The 18,785-nt window shown below is 36.6% G+C and overlaps 1 protein-coding gene across 4 annotated transcripts in view; it reads right to left on the reverse strand.

Moving 5' to 3' along the window:
• The window catches only part of PTPN4 (protein tyrosine phosphatase non-receptor type 4), a 220,278-nt gene that overhangs the window by 14,623 nt on the left and 186,870 nt on the right, over nucleotides 1-18,785 (reverse strand). For all 4 annotated transcript variants that reach the window (XM_082689825.1, XM_082689824.1, XM_082689827.1 and 1 more), the window contains 8 exons: nucleotides 15,300-15,456; nucleotides 11,448-11,614; nucleotides 10,310-10,400; nucleotides 10,165-10,226; nucleotides 7,255-7,401; nucleotides 5,068-5,196; nucleotides 2,605-2,753; nucleotides 143-278 (listed from right to left, as the gene is read on the reverse strand). In XM_082689825.1, the coding sequence (XP_082545951.1) occupies nucleotides 143-278; nucleotides 2,605-2,753; nucleotides 5,068-5,196; nucleotides 7,255-7,401; nucleotides 10,165-10,226; nucleotides 10,310-10,400; nucleotides 11,448-11,614; nucleotides 15,300-15,456 (1,038 nt within the window). The remainder of the gene's footprint in view (nucleotides 1-142; nucleotides 279-2,604; nucleotides 2,754-5,067; nucleotides 5,197-7,254; nucleotides 7,402-10,164; nucleotides 10,227-10,309; nucleotides 10,401-11,447; nucleotides 11,615-15,299; nucleotides 15,457-18,785) is intronic.

Genomic DNA, 18,785 nt, shown 5'->3' on the forward strand with positions numbered 1-18,785 from the left:
GCAATATTCGCCAACTCCTGTGCTAGGGATTATTGGCTCCTGTCAGGGAATTAAAAAGAAAAAAATATGGTTTGCCATATACACTGATAACAAAAATCATCATGTTGAGAATACACATATGTACATGAAGTGCAATACTTACAGGTGTCTGGATCATCATGGCTCGTTGATCTCTCATTGTTCTTACAATGTCTAGTGGATAAACTGGTTGATTGCATTCAATGAGACACATGGCTGTTTCCATAGTAATAAGAACCCCAGTTCTTCCAATTCCAGCACTAAAAAAGACAAGTAAGGGGCAGTCTCATTGATACTATTCTGTTAAACTTCTTGTGGCTTTTGTGCTGTACATTAAAGTACTGAGATACAACAGAAGAATTACTTGATTTTTTTAAATTAGCAATAATTGTGCCTTGAATAAACCTCATTGGCTACAATACTGCCATGGCACAAAGCTTATTATTTTATTTTTTTTAAAGACTCCATTTATTTATTTGACAGAGATCACAATTAGGCAGAGAGGTGGGGAAGCAGGCTCCCCGCTGAGCAGACAGCCCAATGCAGGGCTCCATCCCAGGACCCTGAGATCATGACCTGAGCAGAAGGCAGAGGCTTAAACCACTGAGCCACCCAGGTACCCTATTAATGTGATTTTAATTAAAAGTTTTATATTATAAAGTAGAAAGCCAACAAAAAAATACTTTGTGAAATTGAAATACATTTCATACTTAATACAGATTAAATGGTTTGTATCTACCCCTTCCCCACTTTAGTTGTAAAAATGTTACTGTAAAATTACATTTCAGTTTTAAAAATCTGAACAAGGTATATATGTTTACTGGAGCAGCCTCCCTTTAAAATACAAAATAACAGGACACCTGGGTGGCTCAGTCATAAGTGGTTGCCTTTGGCTCTGGTTATGATCTCAGGGTCCTTGGATGGAGCACCACATCGAGCTCCCCACTCTGTGGGGATTCTGCTTGTCCCTCTGCCCCTCCCCCTGCTTGCACTCTCTCTCTCAAATAAAGAAAATCTTAAAAAGAAAATAAAATTCAGGACGCTTGGGTGGCGCAGTTGGTTAAGCGTCTGCCTTTGGCTCAGGTCATGATCCCAGGGTCCTTGCTCAGAAGAGAGCCCACTTCTCCCTCTACCTGCTGCTCCCCTTGCTTGTGCTTTCTTTCTCCCCTTGACAAATATGCAAAATTAAAAAAAAAAAAAGCAAAATAATAAAATTACAATAATAAATCATTAACAAATGTACAAAAGACAGTATTTTCCACATTCAAATCAGTTTTTTTTTTAAAGATTTTATTTATTTATTTGACAGAGAGAGATCACAAGTAGGCAGAGAGGGAGGCAGAGAGAGAGAGGAGGAAGCAGGCTCCCCGCCGAGCAGCGAGCCCGATGTGGGACTCGATCCCGGGACCCCGAGATCATGACCTGAGCCGAAGGCAGTGGCTCAACCCACTGAGCCACCCAGGTGCCCCTCAAATCAGTTTTTAAAAGCAAATCTAATTTTTATTAAATTTTATAATGGGATAGTCAAGAACAACTTTTTGAAGTATTCTCTGTGAACAAAATAGCTATAGCAGCTGTTGGGAACTTAGAATAATAAATGGCCAAATGTGTTAATCAATCCCGCTTGTTGCCTCTCAGACATTTTTCTTTTTTAAAGATTTTATTTATTTATTTATTTAAGAGAAAGAGAGAGAGAGAGAGAGAGAGAGAGATCACAAATAGGCAGAGAGGCAGGCAGTGGGGGAGGGGGAAGCAGGCTCCCTACCGAGCAGAGAGCCCGATGTGGGGATCGATCCCAGGACCCTGAGATCATGACCAGAGCCAAAGGCAGAGGCTTAACCCACTGAACCACCCAGGTGCCCCTACCTCTCAGATATTTGGTCTACAATCTGTTTTGATGATCTAAAAGACTGCTGTTAAAAAAGTGCTGGGAAGTTTAAGGATGAGGAGATACCTTTATTCAGAGGCATCAATACAGCTTCTGAATAAATCACTCTAATAACACAGGCAGCTAGAATTAAGGATAATTTCAGTTTTCCAATCTGGGTTATAGGAGTGAAGGCTGGAGTTACTGTATCCAGCTGTTTAGAAGGTAGAGTATGAAAGGAAGAAAGGACGGCCTACCGCTGTTCACCTGGAGCTCTTGGGAGTGGCTAGTCCGAGAGAGGAGAGGACTTAACAAATGTCCTGGGATGGGCCACAGCGTGGGTTGGAGTAGTACACTGTGAGGAGGAAATCTAAACCTTGGGCTGCAAATGAATGCCTAAATATTGGACTTCATCAATTCTAAGCTACCATCCATTGTAAGACACCCAGTGTCTGAGATGTTAAACTCAGAAAAACTTAAAACTTAGAAAAGCTTCTAAGAATCAGTCAATGAAGTATTATTTTTACTTTTTATGATAAAGATTCTGACAATCACTTGTTGGAACATACCCTTAGCTTTCTAGCTTCAGATCATAGCTTTGGGTTCCCTCTAACTATCACAGTGAGGATCACAAGTTAAGGGCAAAATAAAATACCCATTCCCTTTTAAAAGTGACTTATCAGGTCAACTATTCAACCATAAAAGATAAAATAGCATACCTGCAATGAACAACAATAGGTTCTTCCTTGCCAGCCCTCTTATTTCGTACATGACAAACAAAATCCAGAAAGTCACTTGAATCATCAGGAACTCCATGGTCAGGCCAGGCTATGTACTGAATCTGAGTGAGTTGACGACTCTCATTTTTCTAAGTGTAAATGAAAAGTTATGCACCCTAACTTATGAATTATCTTTAAAATATAAATATTCATGTCTTTAATTTTAGAAGAAAAGCAAAAGAAACTATCCCCAGTACCCCCCAAAAGTAATGTATAACTTTAATAAAACCCAAAATTTCAATGAAAAAGAAACTATTTTACAGAAACAGTTGTGTCTATTAATTGTCAGCTACTCGTATCACTACTCTTCTTACAACTCAATTTCTGCATTTGTATTTTTCAGATGAGAAGGAAATAAACAGGTAAAAACAAGTTAAGATACAGAGAAATGTTTAAAGAATAAACTAAAAAAGTGTTAGGTGAGCAAAATTGTAGGGAAAATTTTTTTAACAAGCGAAGTTGGGATAATTCTAAAAAGTACCTGAAATAATGAAGATTAAGAAAATAAAATCTCAAAATAAATGTAGATTAAAAACTGGAGCTCACAAAAACACAAAGTCAAATCAAGGCTTAATTATTTTTTGGCAGCCAAGAATCAGTAAAATAGAGTAAGGTATTATTGAATGCATACATTTTGGTTTAAATATTGACTCGGCTGGTTAAGGCACTTAATATTTCAGAGCCTTATTTTCTTCAACTGAAAAACAAAATAACATCTATACATCACAGGAATAGTGTTATGTTGAAAGGATTCTATGAAAGATCTCTGAATCACCCAATTCAGAGTGTTTGGAACCAGAGTCTCAGATTTCAACACTATGAAATCTGGTTACTGTCATTTACATTGAAGGAGGCTTCCAGAAAAGACCATTAAAGTACAAAGTAATTAAGAAAAGGACTAATGAATGAATTCCTAAAGAGACTCAGTACAACTTGATGACTAATTTTTCAGAATCCTGTGTAATGAATTGAAGGTATCTAATACAGACTGCCTTTGATTATTACTGTTAACAAAAGAAATTAATGGTATCAATAATTGTAAGACTGGGTAATGTTAAATGGATATTTATTATGTTCTGGGGTATGTCTGTCTGTCCATCCATCCATGTATATATGTATTTGGTATGTAAAGAAATGTATATTCCCAACTGTATTTGTCTCAAACTTTAAAAATGAATTTGTGTCTTGGCATAGTTTGCAAAGTACTTAGCGTTTGCAAAGAAAAGCCACTGTAAGTTTATAAACTGCCATCGGTAACCTATTGGTGGAGCATAAAGAAATTACACTGAAGATATAAATATTATTTTGTAGGGCCAATATACAGCCTTTGATACCCATTTGGGAAAATGAAGAAATGTCTTATTGACTTATCTTGTTACACTGGACCATGAGCTAGCTACACAAGCCCTAAATCCATTCTGATGGAATCTCTAGTTCTTAAGATTTTGGAAATTTAATTTTTTATTTTTTGTAACTTTGCTTTATTCAATGCCAGATTCCTTTATTATAAATCTCCACAACTTCTGACTCCCTCCCTTTGGGTCAGTAAAGCTCTGTCTTGCTGGGCTCCTTTACTCATACTCACGGAAGTGGAGTGGGATGGGGAGGGGAATATGAAGCTTTCATTTCCAAGCTAACCACAGATGGGACAGGCATGGGTATTCAAAGTGTGTGCTATTTGCTCTTCTTTAGCAATTACTTTTTCTTCCTCTAACCCCCTTCAAAACCAAAGGTGACTACAGGGAAATATGTAGCTGCAAGCAGTGAAAGTGGAATGTACTATCTTTAACAGCCTGACAAGACTGGCAACATGCCATGCTCTTCACTCATCTTTCAACTGAGTTACTAAGTCATCATTTACTAATCAGTTTCTATTTCTGGCTCTGGATTTGGAAGCCAAAGAGGAGTGACTCAGGTGGCAGTAGAAATTAGCAATTACAAAGCTATAATCTGCTGTCAGAGGATTGTGCCTACAATCATTTCCTTCTTAATACTGGGGAGACTGTGAGATTGCACTCCTTTACCCTTATACAAAAAGGACAATAATTTGATAACGCTCAATTATTCTTTGTATTTCCACAGACGTACTCAAATACTTTATTGATATTACTGGCAGGAAGAAATCAAACAAAACCCTGGCATAGTTTTTATGAATAGCCAAAATAAGAAGAGTTATAAGTATTATTTACTAGACTTTTTTTACTGACCATATTTATCTGGAGAAACTGAAAATACATTTAATATAGTAGAATATACCTCATAAGATTCCAAAATGTTCCAATGAAGCAAATTCAATAATTTTAAATATTATTTCCTAGTAACCAGGACTCAAAACATTTTCAGCTTTCAAAGTTTTTACCTTGAACATAACCGTTCCACTGAGTGGATATCCTGCCTTCCTACCTCTTGGTTAAACAGTGTCATCTTCCTGAAGATATATGCTGTGTTTCCTTCTTCCGAGTGGCAGGTAACTTGATAGCATCCATAGGATGAACTTTCTGTGGGATCTGGCCAATACTGGTGACACTTTACCTGACATCAATAGATTTAAGAAAAATATATAATTTACGTTCTCCAATTTTAAAATGCTTTAGTTTTTAAAAACTTTCAAGCCTATAGAAAAGTTGTAAGAATAATTTGATGAATCCTCATATATCCTGCACCTAGATCTGCCAACTATTAAAATTTTTCATTTTTTCTCTTTTTAATAATAATCTGCTTGGATATATTTTGAGACTGCATATAGCCTGTTAATGACAAATTTTCACCCAATGTTTTATCATTCTTGATTAACGCCTGAATGAATATATACTACTATGTGAGTGGCAAAATAATGAACTAAATCTGATTATTTTTAGATTTAAGTAAAAGTGAGAAAGAATTTCTAATTAAAATGCCTATCTATTTATTTCCATAATTAGGATATTTAAAAAAAAAAGTTTTACTGTCATACAGTTCAAATACCATATAATTTTCTCACTTAAAGCACACAATTCAACTGTTTTTAGAACTGTACAACCTGTAACACAGGCACTTTTAGAACACTTTTCACTCCCCAAAGAAGTCCCATACCCACTAACAATCACTGTGTGTTCCTCTATCCCAACCCCTTCTTTTACTCTGAACCTAGGCAAGTATTAATCTGTTTTCTGTCCTCTATGAATTTGTCTAATCTGGACATTTCAGATAATGGAATCACATAGTGTGTGGTCTTTGATGACTGCCTTTGTTCACTTAGCAAAAATGTTCTCTAAGGTTCACCCATGTTGTAGCATGTACCATTTCTTCATTTCTTTTACTATCAAATAATATACAACTATGTGATTATCTCACATTTTATTTGTTATATTTGGGTTGTTTCCACCTTTGGCGATCATGAATAATGCTGCTATGAACGTCTATATACAAGTTTTTGTGTAGACATATGTTTTCTTTTCTCCTGGGTATATCAAGGAGTGAAAACTACTAAGTTATTAACTCCATAGTTTAACCTTTTGAGGAAATGACACTATTTTCCAAAGTGGCTGCATCATTTTACAAATCTACCAGCAGTATAGGAGGTTCCATTTTCTCCACATCACTGAAAGCACTTAGTAACACTTAGTATTACCTATCTTTTTTTTTTTTAACTTAAATTGTTATTTATTTTTAAACCACCTCCCACCTCTAAAACATTTTTTTTGGTAAGGTGAGTGCTCCTTTTTTTTTTTTTTTTTTAAATTAACATATAATGTATTATTAGCCCCAGGGGTGCAGGTCTGTGAATCATCAGGCTTACACACTTCATAGCACTCAACATAGCACATACCCTCCCCAATGTCCATATTATCTATCATTTTTATTTTAGCCATCCTACTGGATAGGAAGCATGACCTCTTTGTGTGTGTGTGTGTGTGTGTTTAAGATTTTATTTATGTATTTGTCACAGAGACAGAAAGAGACCCAGCACAAGCAGGAGGAGCAGCAGGCAGAGGGAGAGGGAGAAGCAGGCTCCCTGCTGAGCAAGGAGCCAGACGCAGGACTAGATCCCAGAATCTGGGGATCATGACCTGAGCCAAAGGCAGACAGATGCTGAGCCACCCAAGCGTCCCTCTCTTTGTGGTTTTGATTTTGTATTTCCCTGGTGACTAATGATGCTGAGCATCTTTCATGACGTTACTGGACATTTAAATATCTTCTTAAATAAATGAATGAGTAGATGAATAAATGAATAAATAAATATCTTCTTTTTAGAGACATCTACTCAGAATGTCTGGCCAGTAATTAAATTGGGTATTTATCATTTCATTGCTAAGCTGTAGGAGTTCTTTATATATTTACATACAAATCCCTTATCAAATACATACTAATTCATTTAGATAACTGATAGTAATAGTGGCTAACACTTACATATCACAATCATTATGTGTTAGTCACTATGATTTTAATAATACCACAAGAAAGTTTAAAGGTTATAAAAAAGACTAAATCAATGTGAGTATTTTGACCATATATGCAATGTAAGTTGAAAAAAAGTCCAAGAAAAAAAAAAAAAAGAAGGAAAGAAAAGAAAAAAAGCCCAAGCAAGGGTAAGATTTAAGTATGACTTACTCTGCCACGTTCAACTTGTGTGGTCAACATTACAACCATAGAGGAGCCTTGTTCCCAAGTCATCTGCCAAAAATCTGTACAGGTGTGTGGTAATGGCCCTTGACAAGCAATATACTGATTTATAATGCTAGAAGAAGGGATTTCCATCTAAAAAAGCAAAGGACACAGAACTCAAGTGTTTTCATTTTTATTTTTTGCCTTGATCAAGTATATGAAAGTCATCCACCAAATAATAACTGAATATAACTAATCTCAGTAAACTGCAAAGTCAGTAAAATAAGCCTTTACCTAAAAAGACAAAAGAGAGAAACAAACCATAAGAGACTCTTAATGATAGAGAACCGAGGGTTGATGGAGGGAGGTGGGGGGGGAGAGGCTAAATGAGTGATGGGTATTAAGGAGGGCCCTTGTTACAATGAGCACTGTTGTGCTGCATGTAAGTGATGAATCACTAAATTCTACTGCTGAAGCCAATATTATACTATATGTTAACTAGAATTTAAGTTAAATTTGAAAAAGAACAAACCCCCCACTATCTTTATTAATAATTTATCTGTAGAAGAAATTTCTCAGTATTATATATATTTATCTTTTATTTTTTTCCAAAGCACCCTTAGAGGTTTAAGAGCAGTTTTATAGAAAACCCTCTTTTAGGGTGCCTGGGTAGCTCAGTGGGTTAAAGCCTCGGCCTATGTATGGCTCAAGTCATGATCCCAGGGTCCCAGGATCCAGCCCTGCATGGGGCTCTCTACTTGTCAAAGAGCCTGCTTCCCCCTCTCCTCTCTCTGTCTGCCTCTCTGCCTACTTGTGATTTCTCTGTCAAATAAATAAATAAAATCTTGAGAAAAAAGAAAACCCTCTTTTAAAGGCAGAGACTTGGTACAGAAATAAAAATACTTGTTTCTAAACACCTTATTGGTAAAATTTGCAAGGAGCAAAATTTCTGCCTTTTGTTTTAGTTCAGATTTTACATATATATAATATACATAAAAATATCATAAAAGTATTTTAAATTCATTATTTTCAGAAAGAGATGAGTCATCATCCTACTACATTTTGAGACTTAATGAATAAAGAAGTAAGATGACACATGCACCATGGCACTAGAATACTAAAGAGTGAACAGGTAAAAAGTTCTTCCTTCCTATTCCCAGCCTCCAGTTCACACCTAGGAAAGCAATCCTTTTTTTCTAATTTCTAGTATTTCCTTTCAGAGATACTCTCTATATAGCACACAAATGTAAATGCAAAACTGTTTTCTGTAAAACATAAAAAGCAGCTTATAATGTTGTTCTGCACCTTGTTTCTCTTTTTATGCCTTATCTTTGAGATATCACATTAGTACATAAAATTTTATTTTAAAAAATTTTAAAAATTTTATTTTTAATTTTATTTTAAAGTACATAAATTTTATTTTTATTTTTATTATTTATCTATTTATTTGACAGAGATCACAAGTAGGTAGAGAGGCAGGCAGAGAGAGAGGGGGAAGCAGGCTCCCTGCTGAGCAGAGCGCCCGATGTGGGGCTCGATTCCAGGACCCTGAGGTCACGACCTGAGCTGAAGGCAGAGGCTTAACCCACTGTGCCACCCAGATGCCCCTAAAATTTTATTTTTTCATGGCTCTGTGTATTCCATAATTTATCTAACGAACACTTAAGTTGCTGGTAATCTATTTGCTACCATAAACAAAGCTGCACTGAATATTTCTGTAAACTTAACATTTTTGTTAGTTACCTCTCTGAAGAGGCTGTACCTATTTATACTTCCACCAACAATGTATGAGGAATGCTTATTCCCTGATAGTCTCCTTAATATACTGATATTCTCTCATCCACACTCCTTGTACTCTGAAGTGTAAGTTTGGCCTGTTTTGGGTACACCTGACCTAATCTGGACCATCTGACAGCAGTATCTGACTAATCTAAGGCTACTTATAGTCTTTATGGAGTATAAACAGTTTGCTATTGAGTTTCAATACACAGATTACAGGTTAATGTCTCATAGTCTGCTAGGGATGTTACTTATTACAGGCTATGGTATAGCTGCTGAATAATCTTTAAAAAAAAAAAAAAAGATTCTGAATCCTAAAGTATATTTGACCCCAAGATTTCAGATAAAGGAAACACACTTGTAAATGATATTATTACACTCTTTGATTATTTCAAGTCTAAGAGGTGAAAAATAACAATTCCTTCCAATTTTGATTTGCATTTTTCTTTTTGTGAGTTTAGACAAGAGTTGAAAGTCTTTCCCTTTCTGGGATTTTAAGCCATTCTCATAGATTTCCTCCAGGTACTTACATGATTCCATTTTTTAACATTTATATTTTGATACATCTAAAATCTGTTACATCAAGAGTGAGTAGGTGAAGTCTTTATAGATAAATGATATGAATCATGGATCTGTTTCAAAACAACCTGGATGTGTAAGGGCATGAGCAGTTGACAATTGTTGAACTGAGTGATATATATATGAAGGTTCATTGTACATTTCTCCTACTTTTGTATGTTTGAAATTTTCTACATTGCAGAGTTAAGAAGTTAGTAATCCTTTTATCCCACTAGAAGGGAAGGAAAACCTCCTAACAATGATATAGTCTAGATTACATCTAGATATATTACTCAATCCATTCACTAGATAATCTATTTTTATCTTCAATGATTTAAAAGACCATCTCCACCATAAACAAAAGTTTAGTAATTATTTCAGCCTATTTCTGGACTATTCTATTCCACAGCTCAAAGCATATGCTAATATGCCAGTACTAAACTATTTTTTTAACATTAATTTTATACTATTTTTAAGTATCTGAAAGTGTTAATATTCTCTCAAGGTTAAAAGAAACCTCAAAGTTTACAGTAGTCCCTCCAACTCCCAATGACAAAGGTATAATAAAAATAAACTTACGTTTATATAATTTGCATTGATATAGTCTTCATTACCCTTTAAAATGACCCGTGTAGCATCATCTGAAAAAAATTGAAAGAAAGAATGTTTTGATAAAGTTATGCTAAAAGATTAACCTTAACAAATAGAGATAGTAGGTACTTACAAGGCGAAATATCTCTGTATCTATTTTTGGAAATATTTTGAGGTAATTTGGCACAAGACATTGTCATTCCAGGTTTTTTCCGATATAGTTGCTGGGGGGGGAAAAAGGAGGAGGCACATAAGGTGAGTCCAGCAAGCCATTAAGAGATTCTGTTTTGTTTTTCAGGATTATTTCTATGCTAACAACAAGCATTGTTTTTTCCTTAGGATACCTCATCCATAAAATGATGTACCTTAGGCTAGTAGGGAACTGCACCAAATCTGCGAAGCTGAATTCTGCACAATTTCTGACATGAATTATATATTGTATTTTTTTTAATGATAAAACAATTGAAAACAATTTTGCTTACAGAAAAGTACCTGAAGTTATGAATAGCAAATCTGCAGAGAACATTTAGGTCCCATTTAATTTGGAGAGGTTTACATAGTATATGAACCAAGAACTTCTTTTTTTTTTTTTCTTTTTAAAGATTTTATTTATTTATTAGAGAGAGAGGGCACAAGCGGGGGAGCAGCAGAGGGAGAAACAGGCTCCCCGCTGAGGAGAGCCCAAGTCAACTTGGGCTCGATCTCAGACTGGGGGTTCATGACCTGAGCAGAAGGCAGATGCTTAACCATCAGAGCAGCCTGGTGCCTGGAATGAAGAAAGTCTTAAAAGAAAAACTGACAGGTTCCAAATGATTTACAGTCACAAATGTTTTACAGTCACTTAGCAATAGCACATATTTTAGAGCAACAAATATTAATGATCACCAACTAGACACAAAAATTAGAGAAGGATGAAATATGATGAGGTACAAAAGTTATTTTCTTTTAACTCAGGATTTTTAGCTCTACCATAGCCTATCTTCATCTGCCACCTTTCATAAAAATAGCTACTGAATCACAGAAAAAATTTTAGTTTGATGACAGGCATAAAATCTCCTATTCCTCTCTTTTAAATAGATATTTATATAACTACAACTAGTATTTTGGGAGCAATGTTTAAGACTATGTATTTCAGGACATGTTTTTATGTCAAATATATCACAGAATACCATTTTAGTTTATAAATTATAAACGATAGATTAGGCAGTTAAGAGACCATGAAATTAATTAGAAAATATGGCCCAACATCCCTTCTATACAATATTACTTACATCAAATTGTGTTAGGACTGTTCCAGTGATGAGCCCCTCAGCTAGCTGTATCATTGACTCCCGCAGGGAATGGTCATCCTGATGGACACTATCTAGTGGGCCTTTCTCAGGAATGTACTGGAAGTCTGGCTCATTTTCTAGCTTTTCTTCCACTACATCATATACAGCTAAAAAAAAAAACAAAAACAGAAACAAAAAAGCCACATGGGAATCTTAATCAACTGGCAAAAAGAATTTACTAGATGTGTTCTTTCATCTGTGTCAGGAAAAAGAATTCATCAGATCAGAGTGTGGTGTCACTGTGTAAGGGACAAAGTGGCTGTTAAGTTAAACTTTGCTGTACACCTTTAGGGAAAAGAAATGTCATTGGCCATATTGCTGAAAATGTCTGTAACTTGATGAGACAATTAGAAAAAGAGGAGCTGCCGAGAAGCAGCTCAGAACAGACCTGGCCTTAAATTTTGGACCTAGATTAAAAGTAGAAACAGAGACCTATATACCAAACATCCAGATATGAAAAGACACAAATAACTTGAATAGAGTGCTAAACAAAACCTTCGACACATCTACAAAACCTGGGAGGCCAGAATACATGATCATGGTAGTATAAAGAGAGCCAGACGCCAAACTCTTGGCCTATACTCTGCCTTACTTTTTTTCCCACCCTGAACTGCATTCTTTAACACAGGAGCATATGAAAATATGTGCGAACTTACCAGCCCTATGTAAGCTTGTACTCCACTCCTCTGAAAACTGCTGCCTCTTAGCTACCCTGCTGGCCTTGGGGTATACACACCGTGTGATCCACCCCTGGGAGAATGGACCTAGAGGAAACAGCCACATAGGCCCAAGAAGTGGGATCAGAGCTATCTGGACAGAGAACTGACAGTCGAAATGAGGTGGTCTAGAAAAGCAGGAGTGGTCACAAGTGATGGCTTGGCATACCCCTTGGTCCCACAAAATCCTGATCCCCGCAGATTTAAGGGCAAAAGCTGAAAGACAGCCAGAGTAGAACCAAGCTATGGGGCTCTTTTGCCCATGCTTAAGACATCTGGTTCCTGTTCAGATGTGTGCACTTTTGAGAAGAATAAACTTCTGAAAAGAAGAATGAAAAGGAAAAAAAAAGTATGATTGCATTTTGTCTAAGAAGGAGATTTATTTTTTTTTATTATTTTATTTTTTAAAAGATTATTTATTTATTTATTTATTTGTCAGGGATAGAGGGAGAGAGAGCGAGCGAGCACAGGCAGACAGAGAGGCAGGTAGAGGCAGAGGGAGAAGCAGGCTAAGAAGGAGATTTAAAGGAAAAAAAAAAAACCAGAAAAATAAGCTGTCTGGTTTTTTGATACTTTTTGTAAATACAGTTTTAAAGTCTGATTATACATTGTTTTAAATAAAAAGGGACATGACAGACTCAAACTGAAAGAAAATACAGGTCGTAGTCCAGATATTTTCTTTTTTAGAGAAAGCACGCACACACGGAAGTGGGAAGGGTCAGAGAGAGTGCATGGGTAAGAACCTTAAGCATGCTCTACCCCAGCACTGAACCCCACACAGAGCTATATCCACCTCACAGCCCTGGGATCAAGACCTGAGCGGAAATCAAGAGTTAGATACTTAACCAACTGTGCCACCCAGGCACCCCCCAGTCCAGATTCTGACAACAAACAACAGAAAGATCTTTTGCAAGAAAGAAGAAAGATCTTTTGCAAGAAAGGAGAAAAGAAAGATCTTTTGCCCTAGGAGGTTTCCGCTCGTAATTTAAAGTATAAATAAAGTGATTTGGAACTGCAAAAAGACATGCCTTTTCCATTATATGGAATTTTGTTCATATTCTGGTTCTGTGTAAATCATTAATTTGTGAGTTGATAACTCAATGTCCTGGTGCTAAAGTGACTTCAACTATAAAATGGGGATAATATATCTATCTCATTAGATGGCTGTATAGATTAAATGAGAATATACAAAATAGTCCAGGTGTAAAACTTAGCATTAAGTTCCTTAAGATCTGTTATCAAAAGAAAATGGAACAAACAAAATTTAGAGAATATTATCCTTAATATAAAATTTAAGTTGCATTATGTGACAGAAAATGCCTAATAATGAATCACCTAAAATTCAGGTCTAAATAAAGGAGTCAAAATAGAATGTTCTGTTGAAGTCCTTTGAATTTTCTCAGAAAGCCAATTCCAGACCATGAATGCAGAAAAACACAAAGTAGAGAACATAAAATGAAAATGCCTGTTTGTGCCCAAGAGACAAAATGAGTTCTGTATTTTTCTTTTTAAAATGAACTCTCCTGGAAAACTTTGCAGGGTTGGGTGTGGTGGGGTAGGGAATGGGTCGACTTTAACTATATTTTACATCCTTATGGTATATACTCAACAACTGGTAGCAAGGTATTAACCAATAATTACTCTTATGGCTGAAACTATGATTACTGGCAAACTGTTCAGAACAAAACTAGAAGAATGTGTCTAAGTGCTGGGATATAGGCATGTAAGAACTCTTCTCTGAGGGGACTGATAAAGTGTTATGGAAACTTGAAACAATGCCCTGTGAACGCTGAAGGATGTGGGATTGTTAAACTGGAGAAAGGGGGATTTAACTTATTCTGATTAGTCCAAAGGGACAGAATTAGGAACAAAGAGACTGAAAGAAAGTGAATTTTTAGTTCAATTAAATGTTCAGGCTACCCAGGGAAAGTGACCTGCTTTAGGAGTCACTGAGTGCTGTCCGCTGCCAGGATGATGTTGAAGCTGTTGTAGAGGAAACTCAGGCAATAAGCAAAACAGCTAGAGTGCATGGTATTAAAGCTTCTACAAACCTGGGACTCTGGCTCTGAATTAAATTGGCTGTCCAGATAAGAAATGACATGATTAGGCTACTGGCATTGTCTCCGGCCAACAAAGACAGGATTTTTACTTTATTTTATTGATTGATTGAGTTTTCCCATTTATTTATTTTTAAAAGATTTTATTTATTTATTTGACAGAGATCACAAGCAGGCAGAGAGGTAGGCAGAGAGAGAGGAGGAAGCAGGCTTCCTGCTGAGCAGAGAGCCCGATGCGGGGCTTGGATCCCAGGACCCTGGGATCATGACCCAAGCCGAGGCAGAGGCTTTAACCCAGTAAGCCACCCGGTGCCCCAAATTTATTTTTCTTTTAAATTAAGTTATTATCAGTTTTATCTAAGATTTTATTTATTTGACAGAGAAAGAGAAAGCCAGAGAGTGAACACAAGCAAGTGGAATGGGAGAGGGAGAAGCAGGCCTTCTGCAGACCAGGGAGCCCGATGCTGGGCTCGATCCCAGGAGCCTGGGATCATGACCTGAGCTGAAGGCAGACACTTAATGACTGAGCCATCCAGGTGCCCCCAAAGACAGGATTTTTAAAAATGCTTTAACTACAGCTTGTTACAGAGTGTTCTAAAAGTGGTTCAAAATATACTCATCTATGTAACGTGTTTGCTGCATACCTACCACTACTAAAGCAACTGAGGGAAGTGGGAGGCCATTTTAGTTATGGTATTCAGAAGAGGACTTTCTAGGGATGGCAACTGAGCAGAGACCTGATGGAAGTGAGGGTAAAAGTCATATCAAAATCAAGGAGATTTAGGGAGAAGGAAAAACAAACAAACAAAAAAAGCCAGCAAAGAATAGAGTGAGCAAGACTGTGGTAGGTTAAGTGGCCAAGATCTCCATTTTAATCCAAGTGTGAATAGAAGACACTGTGCTTTGAGCAGGACACTGCATGACATTACTTATGTTTTAAAAAGCCCACCCTGGTTGTTCTGTCTAGTAACAAATACTAACAGATTATAAAAATACTCAGTGCTGCATAGAGTACTTACCATTAGGTCGAACCAGGAGTACAAGTTCCCCAGAATGTCTCTCACAGCTAGCTTTAATAAACAGGACAACTTGATCATGGGTATGTTCTGCAATGTCCCGACCATTGATCAGCACAACTTGGTCCCCTTCATTCAATCGAGGGACAGAGAGGTCAGCCTGTAATGTAACATAAATAAGGTTTCAGATGTGCACATAGCTTTCTGAAAATAAAGGACAGGAATTAATTTTTATAGACTCTACAGCAGGAGAACAAAAAGTACATAAAGAAAAGCATCTATCCATTTATTCATCTCTTTGTAAAAAGCAGAAATCGAGCTTTCCCATGAAGCTTCTACTTTTCTTCCTTTTTCTTTCAACAGCTTTACCCCTGATGCCTTATTAAATGCCTAGATATACAGATAAGACTAATGGCCTCGAGGTGCATAGACAGTGGCAGCCCTTACTCTCCAACTGTCCAGGTATGTACAAATTGCAGTTACTATAGTTCAGTTAAATAATACCAGTCTCCCAACAAAGTTCAAATTACAGTTACCACAACACATTAATTGTGAAAACCTGTATAAAGTACGAGCTTTGCTACTAGCTCATGAGTCCACAAATCACTAAATAGACAACAGATACACATCACGATCAGCGACCAATCACATCACTTCTTTCAAAATCTGCAGGTGATCTGTTGTTGTGCCTCTGTTACTCAGCTCATGCAGAGACAGCAAAGCAGGTATCTACATCACCTCCTTGTCTCCCAGGGACAAACCCATGTAAATCTAAAGAGGCAACTGGCCAGAAAAGTTAAAAAACACAGCAAAGAAACAAAAGAGTGATAGTGGTGGAAATAAAATTCAAGCTGAACATAAACCACTGACAGTGGAGATACTGACACAATTACTGTTAGAGAGCCTCCAGACAGGCACTGAAAGGAATTTGGTGGTCACATTTCACAACACTGAAAATGCACTAATAAAATGCTGGAAGTGAATTCAAATTTAAAAACGATCTGGACAATTTGCCAACATAAGAAAAACGCCTCCACTGTATTTTAAGTTATATGACCAAAAGGGCAACATTCCACTGTTCAAAGTACTTGTCGTAAGTTTCCACAAGGATAAAGAACACTTTATTTCTCAGTGCTTCTAGTGTAGAGCCTGCTTAAGATTCTTTTTCTCCCTCGCCCTCCCTCCACCTCTCTCTACCCCCACCTCTAAAAAAAAATTAAATTAAAAATTAAAAAAAATTAAAAACCGGATCAAATATACATGTGGAGCAATGTGCATTTTCCATCATTTACTCATTTCAAATGCAAATGTAATTAATTAATATACAATGTATTAGTTTCAGAGGTAGAGGTCATTGATGCATCAGTTTTATATAATACCCAGTGCTCAGTATATTACGTGCCCTCCTTAATGTCCATTACCCAGTTTCCCTATGCCCTTTCCCCTTCCCTCCAGCAACCCTCAGTTTGTTTCATATGATTAAGTTTCTTATGGTTTGTTTCCCTCTCTGATTTCCTCTTGTTGCATTTTCTATAATGCTATCTTATGAATATATTTCCATACTTATATGGAGCTACATCACTCATCATTTCAATAGCTGTAAAGTAGCATACAATTTATTTCACCAACTCTAATGAGGTACGTTTTGGTCATCCCATCTTTATTATAAACAATATTACAATGAACATCCTTGTGTATCCTTTGTTTCCTAGTCCAACTTCTCCATTAGAGGCAACTGCTAAAAGTGGAATAAGTGGGTCAAAAGATATGTATTTGATTTAAAAAAACAGAGTTTAAATTTGCTTTTAGTAAAGTTATACATCACACAGCTCAGAAAACTGAATAGGTCTATAAGATTACTAAGACAAGAAACAATTTCTTGTACTCCTCTGTACCATTCTCCCACGCCAGGCAACTTCTTTCAACATTTTACCTACATCTTTTGTATCTAGTTTGGTATCTCTAAATAACATCCTCATTTTGTGTTTTCTTCAGTTTTTTAATTTTATTCTTATTTTTTAAAGATTTTATTTATCCCTTTGAGAGAGAAACAGAGAGATCACAAGCAGGGGGAGAGAGAGAGGGAGAAGACGACTCCCTGCTCAGCCAGGAGCCCAGACACGGGGCTCGATCCCATGACCTAGAGATCATGACCCAAGCCAAAGGCAGATGCTTAACCATCTGAGCCACCAGGTGCCCCTTTAATTTTCTATTTTCGACATTATCTACAGGTAAGAATTAGCGATCTTTAATCTTCTCATCTGTAGTCTGTCCCAAATACATATTTCCCATTAAGTATGTACTAATAAATAATTTTGACTATTTCCTCTATCTATGTCCCCATCCTTCACATACAGAATAGGTTCAGGAGGCATTTTATACATCATACCCCTATCCTGTCCCCACTGCCCACAAGTGATTTGTTGAAAAGTGGACATTTGCTATGAGCTGGATCTGTGAAGGACTTACTTCCCAGGAGTCTGTAAAATTGGACTGAGGTTTAATCCCTCTAGGTGGCTGGGCTGGTAATATATGAATCTGGAAGTTACTATTAGCGCATCATTTCAACTGAGGAGACTAATGGTAGCTATACAATTTCTCTTTAGTAGAGATGCAGAGATCACAGGTCACAGTAGAGATGCAGGTGATATTATAGGACTAACCTGAATCTGTTACTAAGAGCACTCTTTTTATTAGACTGAATTTCATTTAGAGGAGCGAGAGAGATGAGGCTGATTCCCATACAAATTGGTTTGCAGTGAGAGAAAAATGGAACATGCAAAAAACTAGAGATGAAATATTTAGAGTCCTGATGTTCATTTTAAAGTTTGTTGTTGTTGTTGTTTTCCCTAAAGATCTGATGGCAATCCTATCCTTGGGTTTTGTGAGAAAACTCTACTCCTATATGATTAGGGGTACGACTTTGTATTTATGCTCAAGCTAGGGATATCGTAGAGTACTCTGTTATTTGCAACCAACAAAGTCCTTAACAACCAGAACCAAAACTATGTATCATGATATCCCTGATCAGTCTTGACTGTGATCTTCAAACTAATTTTAAGGTTGCCGTGAAGCACCAAAGAAAGTATAACTGGCCTTTTTCTCTCAGGGTGCTGGTCTATACCTTTCCTAGGACAGAGAGACAGGTAAATGATAAAAGGTGCTGATTGCAAAGTCCTTGAAGACCATTTAGGTCAAGTAGGCAACAACATAAATGGGAATTTGAAAGCAGTATTTGTTACATACACAAGTAGTAAAGATAACACATCCACAATTAAAGAGTTATCCTTATGATGAGCAGAAAGTTCTTGAGTGCTAAAGGTGAATGAAGGGTACAGACGGGTTCATCATAATGGGTACCTAGACTTCCCTATACTTTTGTTTAAAATGTTTAATATAATATTTTTCTTTAATATGTTTCAGTGAAAAATTTAAAAACTGTTCTATAGGGAAAACACAGGTATCATTTCTATTTAAAGTAAATTTTTT

The sequence above is a fragment of the Mustela nivalis genome (assembly GCF_964662115.1).
Source record: "Mustela nivalis genome assembly, chromosome: 11".
In the NCBI taxonomy this organism is placed as follows: Eukaryota; Metazoa; Chordata; class Mammalia; order Carnivora; family Mustelidae; genus Mustela; species Mustela nivalis.